At 44.5% G+C, this 15,000-nt stretch overlaps 1 protein-coding gene across 1 annotated transcript in view; it reads right to left on the bottom strand.

Moving 5' to 3' along the window:
* LOC311232608 (androglobin-like) overlaps positions 1-15,000 on the bottom strand; it is a gene marked incomplete at both ends in the record, with an annotated part of 75,454 nt that overhangs the window by 36,558 nt on the left and 23,896 nt on the right. Inside the window, 7 exons of the mRNA XM_084319468.1 lie at positions 1,655-1,769; positions 3,144-3,282; positions 3,396-3,504; positions 3,795-3,858; positions 4,086-4,314; positions 5,782-5,827; positions 10,047-10,144. Of these exons, the coding sequence (XP_084175594.1) occupies positions 1,655-1,769; positions 3,144-3,282; positions 3,396-3,504; positions 3,795-3,858; positions 4,086-4,314; positions 5,782-5,827; positions 10,047-10,144 (800 nt within the window). The remainder of the gene's footprint in view (positions 1-1,654; positions 1,770-3,143; positions 3,283-3,395; positions 3,505-3,794; positions 3,859-4,085; positions 4,315-5,781; positions 5,828-10,046; positions 10,145-15,000) is intronic.

Here is a 15,000-nt window from a genome sequence, read left to right on the forward strand (position 1 = left end):
CAGCGACACCGCAGCCGGTACACAGATCATCTACGACAGGAGGGAGGGAGCGGCGGTGGGAGAGCACTGAGGCAGAGCTGAAGAGACGGTGGGCCAGCTGGGGAGAGGCGGAGAAGATAGTCCAAAGACACTGAGGCAGCAGACCAGAGGAGACACTTTTGCCTATAGGACTGCGCCCTGGACCGGGAACCAGCTCAGGAAGGGGCCCTTGCCCTAGAAGACGGGACCGGCCCAAGATGGGGGGTGTACTGTAACAGAGGGGAGGAAGCGCCCTGATAGACGTTGGGTGTATCTGAGTAAGGGGGGTCCAAAGGGGTTAGGTGTATTGTCTGAAAAGTTGCAAATCTGTGTCTCTCTCTTTCTTCTCTCTCTCCCCCCTCTCTGACCGTTGTTCATCCCTTCTGGTTTAGGTGTGATGCGTGTAATGGATGACAATCGACGGGTACAGATCCATCAATGAATTGATGTGTTGTTGACATATTTGATTTATATGTCAAAGGGGGATTGATAGGTTTTTTTGAGTTAATTTGATGCTAGAATCTTTATTGTCTCCCCACGATGTGCGGGCTGCACCCTAGATGCTGTGGCACCGCTGTGTCTCCGGCATCCATCTCTCCCCCATGCCATCTCTCCCCCATGCTCACACACACACACACACACACACACACATACACACAGCTGTCGGGCCCCTTTGATTTGTTGGGTCTGTTGCTCGGCCAGTGGAGACTCCCTTCATTCTCACTCACTCACTCACTCACTCACTCACTCACTCACTCACTCACTCACTCACTCACTCACTCACTCACTCACTCACTCACTCACTCACTCACTCACTCACTCACTCACTCACTCACTCACTCACTCACTCACAACTCACACACACACACACACACGGCTGCACCCTTGTAGGGGCCTGTCTCTCTCCCTGCATCTGGAACTCATCACCTCCTAGCCCCCCTTCTTCTGACACAGGCACACACACAGACAAGCACACACACACACATACATACACAAACACACACAGACACACGCACGCACACACACCCTCCCCTCCCTTCCTTTGTCTACGAGAGTATAAGTTCTGTCGACATTCTGTGCTAGGCTGAGCCCCGTGGAAGGCGACTGTTCTTCTTCTCTGTGTGATCAACAATAAAGACTCCGTTTGAAATACAGTTTTGTCGCTTGAATATCTGGTCAGCTGGTTCATACTACATATCAATCCAAAGGATTTGGGTGGTTAGAATTCCCTTCACATCACAGTCACGAAAGGGGCTAATTCACATGGTACTTTAGGCTGAGAGTAGCTGAAGATCATAGGTCTCTGGAAATTATATTTAAAAAAAAATATATATATATATAATATACATACATGTATATCAGCAAGGTTTTGACTCCACTAAATGGCATTTGGACTGTACTTATATATACAACGTATACCTCAAAGTTATCCCTTCACTCATACATGCACGCTGAGGATGTATTATTATATGGGATGTGTCAGCATGTTTATTCTATACTTTAGCACTTTTCTTTGATTTTAACTATGCGACTTACTGTGAAGCACTTTGGTTGACAAGTGTCATGTCTAAATGTGCTATACAAATAAATGTGATTGATTGATTGGTTGATTGATTGATTGATGGTTCTCCCTCACCTTGTCCAGGTGTGGCATGACGGTGTCCTCGTCTCCGAACACGAAGGGGGTGGCGCTGCAGAGGTGGGTGTGGTGACCCAGCGTGGCTCTGGCCCAGAGACGCAGCGCGTGACGCCTGGAGCCACACAGACAACACACAGTGCTGTTATTATTATTTTTTTTGTCTGCTTTTTCTCCCCATTTTTCTATTTTTCTCCCGTCCCCAATTTCGTATCGTCCAATTCTACCCTCCCCTGTCTCGAACGCTGTTAGGCCATGCCTCCCACAAGCCGGCTGCAATGTGGACGAAGCCTTGCATCACGTCTCCCCTCCGGTACTCGAGGAGGCAGCCGTCGCATCTTTTCACCTGCACAGCGCGATCTCTCAGCGGCGGGGGTCTGCGTGGGAGGGACATGCCGCCCCCGTCGCTTCCTGATTCTACTGCGCAGGCGCACCAACCGACCTGTAGGAGTCGCTGTCCACAACGTCCGATCCCCACCCACCAGCTTCCCACCCCTAATACTGCCAATTGTATTAGTATGATGAACGACCAGCCAAGCTGGTAGCAACGCCGAGAGCTGGACTCGAACCCAGCATCTCCTGCGTTGGTGGCGAGCGCCTTGCCCACTGCGCCACCTAGCCGCCCCACAGTGCTGTTATTTTGAATGTCTTATTTTACTGTTATTTTATTTTTCTTATTGTTTTTTTTTTTGCTATTTTGCTATTATTATTATTTTAACTATTTTACTTTATTGTTCACTTACTGTATTTGTAATTTTTTGTATTGTCTTATGTTATTGTCTTACTGTTTGTCTTATGTAGCTATTTTTACTATCTTATCTAATTGTTTTATTAGTATTTTTATTAGGGATGCTCGATATTGGCTTTTTTACCGATACCGATATACCGATATTGTCCAACTCTTAATTTCCGATACCGATATCAACCAATATCAACCGATATCAACCGATACCGATATATGCAGGGTTTCCCCCCACAAAAAACAGAATAATTTCAGGTAATTAACATTACATATCTCTTGTCGTGTAATTAACACAACATTATGCATACTTTGACAATAAATAAAATTATAATTTGTTCTTACTTGCTTGCCTGATAAAGGTTAAATAAATGTAAAAAAATAAAAATTTAAGTTTAAACCGATACCGATATTTTTCGATATCACATTTTTATGCCAATATCAGCCGATAATAATATAATAATTTTCTATCCTTATGTTTCGTTTTTTGTGTAAAGCACTTTGAGCTGCAATCTATGAATGGTGCTATATAAATAAAGTTATTATTATTATTATTATTATTATTATTATTATTATTATTATTATTATTATTATTATTATTATTATTATTATTATTATTATTATTATTATTATTATTATTATTATTATTATTATTATTATTATTATTATTATTATTATTATTATTATTATTATTATTATTATTATTATTATTATTATTATAATAATATGTGTGGAGGAGCAGAAGCGTACCCGGGAGGCAGGGAGAGCATGGCCGATTTGGAGGAGTAGGTCTTGATGTGGAGGATTGGCAGCTGAGACTGCAGGCTCGTCCAAGACCAGGGCTGGACTGTGAGAACTCCAGACCTGCTCCTTGCTGGACTCTCCTTCTCTGCAGGGAGACAAGAGAACAAGCTAAATGTACACATCCTTTGCATGCATGTGCGTGCGTGCGTGCGTGCGTGCGCGCGCGCGTGTGTGTGTGTGTGTGTGTGAACCCCTTACTCTCTTCTGTGTCTCTCCAGGGCATCAGAGCAGAGAAGCTCACAAGGATCTGGGACGTCTGCAGGTTGTCCACATAGAGGTAATAAGAGACCACCTCATCTTCTGAACACTGGGGAGAACACACACACAATGAATGTAAGTCTATGTAATGTCCCCATATTTCACATAAACATACCGTAAATGTGTGTGTGTGTGCCTGTGCCTGTGCGTGTGTGTGCAGATACAAATTGAAGATTAAACAACAACTTTGACTAAAGTACTATTACACTGAAATGCAAGGTTTTGATGAACCGTTTGACTGAACGGTTTAAACGTTTATTTATTGAGCCATCTCAGTTTATTCTACTGTAACATTTTAGAGGTATCTCAATCCTAAAGCCTGCATTTTTTTACGCTTACCTTGAAACTGGATTTCTGGAAACAGGTTGGGTATTTGTGAGGCTTGTGGAAAACCAGGAGTGACCTAGAGGAGGAGTAAAAAGGTTTGAGAGTGTGTGAGTGTGTGTGTGTGCGTGTGCGTGTGCGTGTGGTGTGTGTGTGTGTGTATGTGTGTGTGTGTGTGTGTGTGTGTGTGTGTGTGTGTGTGTGTGTGTGTGTGTGTGTGTGTGTGTGTGTGTGTGTGTGTGTGTGTGTGTGTGTGTGTGTGTGTGTGTGTGTGTGTGTGTGTGTAGGATTGCATCTATTCCTCACTGGAAGCCTTTAGTGAAGTGGTCCAGTTCCACCCAAGTGTTCTGCAGCGCCTCCATGACCTCCTTGGTTTGATCTGGGACGGGACCCCCTGGGGGCTTCAGCACCCCCTGCTCTGGGACGGGACCCCCTGGGGGCTTCAGCACCCCCTGCTCTGGGACGGGACCCCCTGGGGGCTCCAGCACCCCCTGCTCTGGGACGGGACCCCCTGGGGACTCCAGCACCCCCTGCTCTGGAGCCACACATGACAACAACTTGATTCTGGTGCTGATTACATCATAATTAGGGATGTCCGATATTATCGGCCGATATTGGCATTCAAATGTAATATCGGAAATGATCGGTATCGGTTTAAATTTATTTTTTATTTATTTAACCTTTATTTACCCATGAAGCAAGTAAGAACAAATTCTTGTTTTATTTATTGTGAAAAGTACGCATAATGTTGTGTTAATTCCACAACAAGAGATATGTAATGTTAATTACCTGAAATTATTCCGTTTTGGGGGGGGGGGGGGGGGGGGGGGGGACCCTGCATATATCGGTATCGGTTGATATCGCTATTGGAAATTAAGAGTTGGACAATATCGGTATATCGGATATCGGTAAAAAAGCCAATATCGAACATCCCTAATCATGCTCACACTTATGGACACTTTACAGAAGGAAAGGTCACTTTAAGAATAGTATAGTAGAGCTTGAGATTGTATAATATAGCATTGTATATTGCAGTGTACATAAAGACCCAGTGCCTCATCCGTAGCTAACAGTGTACTGCACTACCACAGGACCTAGCATGTCCTACCATGCTCTGTAAATAACTCATGTACAGATACCAATATGCCCTACTTGTTTACTTGTTTATTGCACAATGTGGTTCTTGGTTGGATTCTTATTATATATTATTACTATTGTATTATGCACATTGTTGCGGACAAGACCCCCCGCATTTCACTGTATACCTGTATGCCGTGACAAATAAAACTCTTGTATCTCTTGTATAATCTTGTAGGAACGTTGATGGTGCTCTCTATAGGGGTGGGAATCAGCAGAGGCGCTGCGACAGAGGCGCTGCGATACGATATTGTCACGATACTAGAGCCACAATATTGTAATAATAATACTGCAAATTATGCCCCCAACAAAAAATTACACTAGAATCTGCAATAAAAATATATATACATCATCTGCTTTATCTATCTAATCTAATGTTTTCAGTCTGTTCACCTCATTCCAATAATTTTTATTGCAGCAAATTGGATTGTCAAGCAAAAAATATTTATGATATAAATAGAAAATATATATATTAATACTTGGCATCACTGTATCGATATAATATCAGCATGCAAAATATCACAATATATCGCTGTATGGATTTCCCCCTAGTCATTAGTACGGTTCTATTTGATGGTTTGGAATGAGGACCATGTAGAAGTGGAATACGCCCCGGATTTAATGATGAATCTATGCGGTTGTCATTGGAGGCTCGTCAAGTGCAACGACCATTCAATTAAATCCTCATCCCAAACCATGGAAAATAATACCAGTAATAAGAACTAATGAACTACCAGATAGTCTACTGGGTCATGGCTATACATTTGACCACTGGTCATATAAAACCTCATCTTTTGTATTATTGTCTACAGTACATTATGGATTGTTCTCATTGTAATGACCGGTTGGAATAGAACAGTATTACCACTGGCAGAAGCACTGTCGTCCCTCTTCTTGTTCTCCGCTGTAGCCTAAAGGGACAGAGGAACAGAGGGAGAGAGACGGAGAGGAAATCATTAGTCTGAAAACAAATTAGAGCACAGAGAGAAAAAGAGAGGTGCATAAATAATGAGTAGAGCAACACAAGTAGAGTACTTCTCCTGTATTGATGAAGTACTGATCCTGTCTCCTCCTTTTAGTAATTAGAATAGAATAGATTAGATTAGATTCAGATTTATTGTCATTGCACAGCACAGTACAGTATACAGTTACAGTATAACGAAAAGAACAAAACTCCATGTCTGCTGTGACACACTGTGCTGTTCTCATTTGAGCAGCAGAGATGAGGATATGGCTTAAAGGAAGGCAACAGCACAAAACAATAATATACTAATAATAATATAATAATAATACATCTCATTTAGTAGAACCTTAGGCTAAAAACAGCTGGGGGTGTCTCTGTGTTGGCTCCCCCTGACAGACTTTGAAAACCTTCTACTTTCAGTGGGTAATATACTTAAACATTCAGCCAACGTTTAAGTCAACTAAATTGACTTATCTCAAGCTCCCTCTTTTCTTGATCCTCCAATAATAATAATAATAATAATAATAATAATAATAATAATAATAATAATAATAGCACCTTTCATACAGAAACTGCAGCTCAAAGTGCTTCACAACAGAAAAAAGACAGACATAAAATGAGCACATAAAGTGCAAACATATAAAATCACAGTTTTTTACATTTGGATCTAACATCCCAAACAGGCCACCTTGTTTATGGTTTGATTCAGTTTTAAATAGACAATAATAAAAAGAGTAAGATAAAATAGACAGAGTAAAATAGTGCAATAGTGCAATGCAATAAAATTGTAGAATAGAATAGATTGAAAAATATATATATTTTACAGTGCAATAAAATAGTTCTGGATTACTGTTCAACAGTTCAAAGTCGTCTTTACCTTCTCTGTTTGGTATCCACAATCCTGTTTTATACCCACTTTGACCCTTTGAACCTCCCACCCAGGGCAAACCTCCCTCTCAATCACAACGGTTGCTTCCCAGTCTGTGAAGTTTGTCAGAGGAAAGCAACAGTTGTGATTGGAGGATCAAGAAAATAGGGCGGGGTTTGAGATAGGTCCATTAGATGTATGTTGTTTCCTTTAATGTGCCCAGCTACAGCGGCACTGTAGAACAGTATCTGATGTATTTACAGTAGCTAGGCTAGTCACATGTTTTGTGCGACAGTGGATCAGGGGGTAGAGCAGTCGTCTGGTAATCCGGAGGTTCCCGGTTCGATTCCCGCTCCTCCCGGGCAGTGTGTCGAAGTGTCCTTGAGCAAGACACTTAACCCCTAATTGCTCCTGATGAGCAGGTTGGCACCCTCTGCCGTCGGAATGTGTGAGTGAATGGGTAAAATAGCGCTATATAAATGCAGCCATTTACCATCTACCATTGTGTAGACACCTGAATATGTCTGACAATAATTCAATGTGTCTAACGCTAATTCCTTGCATTCCCTGTGTTCGCGAGGACGTTGTGTAACCGGCTGACCATTCTTGATCCTCCCTACCCTAACATTGACACTTAACTTGCTACCTCTCTTGATGGGTCCCTATCCTAACATGGACACTTCACACAGCGGGACAGGATACAGGTGCTGCCAGGGGGAGCTGGTGATGACGTTGGGCAGGGAGATACAGGTGAAGAAGGATGGGCTCAGGGGCGGCGCAGACGGGAGGCACTTCCTCTTCAGCGTTTTCCACAGAGGGGAGAGGACGCACGGAGCTGGAGCTCGGGAGATCAAGCACGCGAGATATAAACCCAGTTACGAAGCGGGTTAGTAATGAGTATGCGATAGCTTCGCTTTTAGTTAATGCGGAAGAGACATTGTGAACGTAGAAGCAGTCGAGCGACTGCCGAAGAGTGTGGTAGAGATTGCCCACATTGCGTTTTAGTAAGTATATGCGTCATGACAGGGGGTTCACCTGGCTAGCACCACAGTTTAGCCCGCGTGTCGGGCCCCTTCAGCCCAGCACTGGACGTCACTACACTGCACGCTCCTCCAGCCCCTCCGAGCCGTTGCCCAGGGGTGCAGTCGTAATATGGGCGGAGGCCAAACGGTATCCTATTATTATGCAAAGTCTAGGCACTTATCACCTAGACTTTGCATAATAATAGGATGCGCGCACTTCGAAGCCCAAACGCCGTTTGACCGCGGTTGCCCAGCACTGCACCACTGCCGTTGCCCCAGCAGTCACCTGCCCAACGTCTACCCAGCCCGGCTGCCTGCTATCACGGGACCTCCAGACGGCCATCTCACCACACGGACGGTTGGTGGTGAGAGCGGGCCCGCCATTTGGATAAGTACAGCAAGCGCTCCGAGTGCTGGAGTTTTATCGGTAGACATTCGCCACTGGGCGGCGCGGGCTCTCTAAGGGGCGAAGAGAAAACAGTGCTTTGAACTGACGCTGATAACAGTGTCTAGGGGCGCCCCGACCATTTATTATTTTGGGGAAAAGCCGGCTATATATAGGACTTTTATTTGTAACGTGGGCCCACTGTCATTTGGTTGAGTGTAATAATAACGTGTGTTCTTTTACAAAAATCCCATTGAACTCCTTTATCCCTCTCCCTCTTCTTCCCCTCTCTCCCCCACCTACGGAGAAGCGGAGCAGTAGATAACCCTTAAAGGGAGGAAGTTATTACTGTGTCTAGCCCAGTGTGGGAATAACTTGAGTATGTAGTATAGAGCGAGAGCACTAGGTGCCCAGTGTGGAAATAACGTTCATAGTTGTGTAATAATATGTAACGTGCATATGACTTCCAGTAAAGGAGAAGTAAATGGGACCACTGTGTGCGTGTCTGTTAATGTGCATTCTGTCTAACCCTTTCCTTTCCGGGTAATGCTCTTTACAGTTTAACCCTTTCCCTGCCTATAGTTCATTGTGAAAGGTCTCTACTCATCATTAAGGAAGGGTACTGCTTTGGGGAGCGAATATATCATCCATCTTTACTGCCATCGGGTGTGGGAGGGCCCAGGAAGTATTGGGGGAAGTGTGGGTGTGTGGGGAGCTACTGCTGATCGCCCTGGAGGGCAAGAAGGACCAGCGTAACATCCCTAGGTCAGTGAATCCTAGGCCCCATCCACTCCTGCTGCTCGACCTCCACTTCAACATTCCTGGCCTAAAGTCGGGGACTCAGCTGGACCCAGCTCTGCTGCGTCCTCACTACCAGGTGGCTGTGTACATCCACTCCCATAAAGCAGGGATAATCCACCCTGCTACATTTGTATAATGAGCCTGTACCTCCATGGCATCTGCGCCCTCCAGTGACTTGGTGATGAGCTCAGTCCTGCCAGGCTGAGTCTCCTCTGGTCCCTCACTCCCCCCCGACTCAGCGATCGGAGGAGAGCTACACACACACACACACGCGCGCACACACACACACACACACACACACACACACACACACACACACACACACACACACACACACACACACACACACACACACACACACACACACACACACACACACACACACACACACACACACACACACACACACACACACACACACACACACACACACACACACACACACACACACACACACACACACACTTAATCAGGTATGCACTGTGTAACATTTTGACCATAATATACTGTGGAGGATGTGTAAACAAGCAAGGAAAGAAGAAGGGATGGAAGGAAAGAAAAAATAAGTTAGGAAGGAAGAAAGGGAGGGGGGGGAAGGAAGGAAGGAAGGAAGGAAGGAAAGAAGGAAGGAAGGAAGGAAGGAAGGAAGGAAGGAAGGAAGGAAGGAAGGAAGGAAGGATTGATTGATTGATTGATTGATTGATTGATTGATTGATTGATTGATTGATTGATTGATTGTTTGAATGAAAACTTAGTACGGCTCAATATAAAACAACTGCTAAGAGGATGCAGACCAGAAAAATACTTTTGTCTTGTTTACATCGGGGTCCTCCATTTTCAATTCATCAGGACGTTTATGACATACAAGACATACAGATATACAGAACTAGGAAGGAAGGAAGGAAGGAAGGAAGGAAGGAAGGAAGGAAGGAAGGAAGGAAGGAAGGAAGGAAGGAAGGAAGGAAGGAAGGAAGGAAGGAAGGAAGGAAGGAAGGAAGGAAGGAAGGAAGGAAGGGGGGATAGAAGAAAACAAGAAGGAAGGAAGAAAGAAATGAAATATTAGGAAGTGTTTTACTGCAGCTCAGTATACACACAGCTCAGGAACAGCGCTGGTGTTGGTCTTGCTCCTGTAGGAGAGGAAGGGACTGGAGACCTCGACGAACTGATCTGGTTTCACAACCACAGGATCTACAGGAGGACCAAACAAACACACACACGCTGTCAGCAATGTTCTTTTACACCCAGGGGAGGAGCTGACGGGAAGGCAAAAGAGCCCTGCTTGGTATAGCACTTTGTTTAACCCTCGAGTCAACCTTTAAAGAAATCACACCTTTAGCCCTTTTCCGAAAACTGCAATCTCAGTAAAACATATCTTTTTCATGTATTATTCCAATTTATTTTCATGAATATCATTATTAACTTCAGTCCTCACCATACATATCGAATATTTATTCATTTTCAGGATTCTAACCATTTTTTAAATTAGGGTTGGGGGTTAGGGTTACCCTAACCCTAACCCTAACCTGACAATTTCCGTCACTAGGGTGAAAGGTGAAATACATTTATGCAGTGCGCTTAATTAATAGTGATTTTTGAAAATTGTAATGTGACTCAAAGATGTGATACTGAGCTACTTTCCTGACATATACATAAAATATAGCCAACGCTATCCACAAACACACGTGAAAAAAAGGCTATTTGACGGGAATTGCGACATGGGTGACTGGACTGGGTTAAATGTTTCGTTTTGGTCTGGTGCGTGGGTTAGAGTGGAGTGGGGACAGGGGAAGAGGTTACTATTGTTGGCCACACCTCAGGCTCTGACAAGAGAGGTCTGGATGTACATCATAATAAGTTACTAAACTAAACAAAAACTAAAAATGGTAACAAAGTGCAATACCAAACAGGGATCTCTTCCCTAGAGATCACTGTTTGACAGCATTACAGATTCTACCTTTAACTGCTGGATATATCTGCCTCCAACTTTGATTTGGGAATAAACCTTCCTTTGGTTTTGAAAGAAATGAACACGATAGCCTTCCTGTTATTTCACACAACTATTCTCTACCCTTCCTTTATTTCTTTCACTTCTCTTCCTCCCCTCCCATCATCCCTTTCTCTATAGAGAGCCAACACAGTGTAACCAAAGCTGCTCTGTAACTGTGCTGTAACTGTCCTGTAACTGTCCTGTAACTGTCCTGTAACTGTCCTGTAACTGTGCTGTAACTGTGCTGTAACTGTGCTGTAACTGTGCTGTAACTGTGCTGTAACTGTCCTGTAACTGTCATGTAACTGTCCTGTAACTGTCCTGTAACTGTGCTGTAACTGTGCTGTAACTGTCCTGTAACTGTCATGTAACTGTCCTGTAACTGTCCTGTAACTGTCCTGTAACTGTGCTGTAACTGTGCTGTAACTGTCCTGTAACTGTCCTGTAACTGTCCTGAAACTGTCATGTAACTGTGCTGTAACTGTCCTGTAACTGTGCTGAAACTGTGCTGTAACTGTGCTGTAACTGTGCTGTAACTGTCCTGTAACTGTCCTGTAACTGTCCTGAAACTGTCATGTAACTGTGCTGTAACTGTCCTGTAACTGTGCTGAAACTGTGCTGTAACTGTCCTGTAACTGTCCTGTAACTGTCCTGTAACTGTGCTGTAACTGTCCTGAAACTGTCATGTAACTGTGCTGTAACTGTCCTGTAACTGTGCTGAAACTGTGCTGTAACTGTGCTGTAACTGTCCTGTAACTGTCCTGTAACTGTGCTGTAACTGTCCTGTAACTGTGCTGTAACTGTGCTGTAACTGTCCTGTAACTGTGCTGTAACTGTCCTGTAACTGTGCTGTAACTGTCCTGTAACTGTGCTGTAACTGTGCTGTAACTGTCCTGTAACTGTCCTGTAACTGTGCTGTAACTGTGCTGTAACTGTGCTGTAACTGTCCTGTAACTGTGCTGTAACTGTGCTGTAACTGTGCTGTAACTGTGTTGTAACTGTCCTGTAACTGTCCTGTAACTGTGCTGTAACTGTCCTGTAACTGTCCTGTAACTGTGCTGTAACTGTCCTGTAACTGTGCTGTAACTGTCCTGTAACTGTCCTGTAACTGTCCTGTAACTGTGCTGTAACTGTCCTGTAACTGTCCTGTAACTGTGCTGTAACTGTGCTGTAACTGTCCTGTAACTGTCCTGTAACTGTGCTGTAACTGTCCTGTAACTGTACTGTAACTGTCCTGTAACTGTGCTGTAACTGTCCTGTAACTGTCCTGTAACTGTCCTGTAACTGTGCTGTAACTGTGCTGTAACTGTGCTGTAACTGTCCTGTAACTGTCCTGTAACTGTGCTGTAACTGTGCTGTAACTGTCCTGTAACTGTGCTGTAACTGTGCTGTAACTGTCCTGTAACTGTGCTGTAACTGTCCTGTAACTGTGCTGTAACTGTGCTGTAACTGTGCTGTAACTGTGCTGTAACTGTCCTGTAACTGTGCTGTAACTGTCCTGTAACTGTGCTGTAACTGTCCTGTAACTGTGCTGTAACTGTCATGTAACTGTGCTGTAACTGTCCTGTAACTGTCCTGTAACTGTCCTGTAACTGTCATGTAACTGTCCTGTAACTGTGCTGTAACTGTCCTGTAACTGTGCTGTAACTGTCATGTAACTGTGCTGTAACTGTCCTGTAACTGTCATGTAACTGTGCTGTAACTGTGCTGTAACTGTGCTGTAACTGTCCTGTAACTGTGCTGTAACTGTCATGTAACTGTGCTGTAACTGTCCTGTAACTGTCATGTAACTGTGCTGTAACTGTGCTGTAACTGTCCTGTAACTGTCCTGTAACTGTGCTGTAACTGTGCTGTAACTGTACTGTAACTGTGCTATAACTGTGCTGTAACTGTGCTGTAACTGTCCTGTAACTGTCCTGTAACTGTGCTGTAACTGTCCTGTAACTGTCCTGTAACTGTGCTGTAACTGTCCTGTAACTGTCCTGTAACTGTCCTGTAACTGTCCTGTAACTGTCCTGTAACTGTGCTGTAACTGTGCTGTAACTGTCCTGTAACTGTGCTGTAACTGTGCTGTAACTGTCCTGTAACTGTCCTGTAACTGTCCTGTAACTGTGCTGTAACTGTCCTGTAACTGTGCTGTAACTGTGCTGTAACTGTGCTGTAACTGTCCTGTAACTGTGCTGTAACTGTGCTGTAACTGTCCTGTAACTGTCCTGTAACTGTGCTGTAACTGTCATGTAACTGTGCTGTAACTGTCCTGTAACTGTGCTGTAACTGTGCTGTAACTGTCCTGTAACTGTGCTGTAACTGTCCTGTAACTGTGCTGTAACTGTCCTGTAACTGTCCTGTAACTGTGCTGTAACTGTGCTGTAACTGTCCTGTAACTGTCCTGTAACTGTGCTGTAACTGTGCTGTAACTGTCCTGTAACTGTGCTGTAACTGTCCTGTAACTGTCCTGTAACTGTCCTGTAACTGTGCTGTAACTGTGCTGTAACTGTGCTGTAACTGTACTGTAACTGTGCTGTAACTGTCCTGTAACTGTCCTGTAACTGTGCTGTAACTGTGCTGTAACTGTGCTGTAACTGTCATGTAACTGTGCTGTAACTGTCCTGTAACTGTCCTGTAACTGTGCTGTAACTGTCCTGTAACTGTGCTGTAACTGTGCTGTAACTGAGCTGTAACTGTCCTGTAACTGTCCTGTAACTGTGCTGTAACTGTCCTGTAACTGTGCTGTAACTGTCCTGTAACTGTCCTGTAACTGTCCTGTAACTGTGCTGTAACTGTCCTGTAACTGTGCTGTAACTGTCCTGTAACTGTGCTGTAACTGTCCTGTAACTGTGCTGTAACTGTCCTGTAACTGTGCTGTAACTGTGCTGTAACTGTCCTGTAACTGTCCTGTAACTGTGCTGTAACTGTGCCGTAACTGTCCTGTAACTGTCCTGTAGCTGTGCTGTAACTGTGCTGTAACTGTCCTGTAACTGTCCTGTAACTGTGCTGTAACTGTGCTGTAACTGTCCTGTAACTGTGCTGTAACTGTCCTGTAACTGTCATGTAACTGTGCTGTAACTGTGCTGTAACTGTCCTGTAACTGTCCTGTAACTGTAACTGTCCTGTAACTGTACTGTAACTATTCTTCACATGTTAACCCTCTCCCCCCTGGGTCTCTATTCTTCACATGTTAACCCTCTCCCCCCTGGGTCTCTATTCTTCACATGTTAACCCTCTCCCCCCTGGGTCTCTATTCTTCACATGTTAACCCTCTCCTCCCTGGGTCTCTATTCTTCACATGTTAACCCTCTCCTCCCTGGGTCTCTATTCTTCACATGTTAACCCTCTCCCCCCTGGGTCTCTATTCTTCACATGTTAACCCTCTCCCCCCTGGGTCTCTATTCTTCACATGTTAACCCTCTCCCCCCTGGGTCTCTATTCTTCACATGTTAACCCTCTCCCCCCTGGGTCTCTATTCTTCACATGTTAACCCTCTCCCCCCTGGGTCTCTATTCTTCACATGTTAACCCTCTCCCCCCTGGGTCTCTATTCTTCACATGTTAACCCTCTCTCCCCTGGGTCTCTATTCTTCACATGTTAACCCTCTCCCCCCTGGGTCTCTATTCTTCACATGTTAACCCTCTCCCCCCTGGGTCTCTATTCTTCACATGTTAACCCTCTCTCCCCTGGGTCTCTATTCTTCACATGTTAACCCTCTCTCCCCTGGGCTCGGGGTCTCTATTCTTCACATGTTAACCCTCTCCCCCCTGGGTCTCTATTCTTCACATGTTAACCCTCTCTCCCCTAGGCTCGGGGTCTCTATTCTTCACATGTTAACCCTCTCCCCCCTGGGTCTCTATTCTTCACATGTTAACCCTCTCCCCCCTGGGTCTCTATTCTTCACATGTTAACCCTCTCCCCTCTGGGTCTCTATTCTTCACATGTTAACCCTCTCCCCCCTGGGTCTCTATTCTTCACATGTTAACCCTCTCCCCCCTGGGTCTCTATTCTTCACATGTTAACCCTCTCCCCCCTGGGTCTCTATTCTTCACATGTTAACCCTCTCCTC

The sequence above is a fragment of the Notolepis coatsorum genome (assembly GCF_963971535.1).
Source record: "Notolepis coatsorum genome assembly, chromosome: 7".
NCBI classification, from domain to species: domain Eukaryota; kingdom Metazoa; phylum Chordata; class Actinopteri; order Aulopiformes; family Paralepididae; genus Notolepis; species Notolepis coatsorum.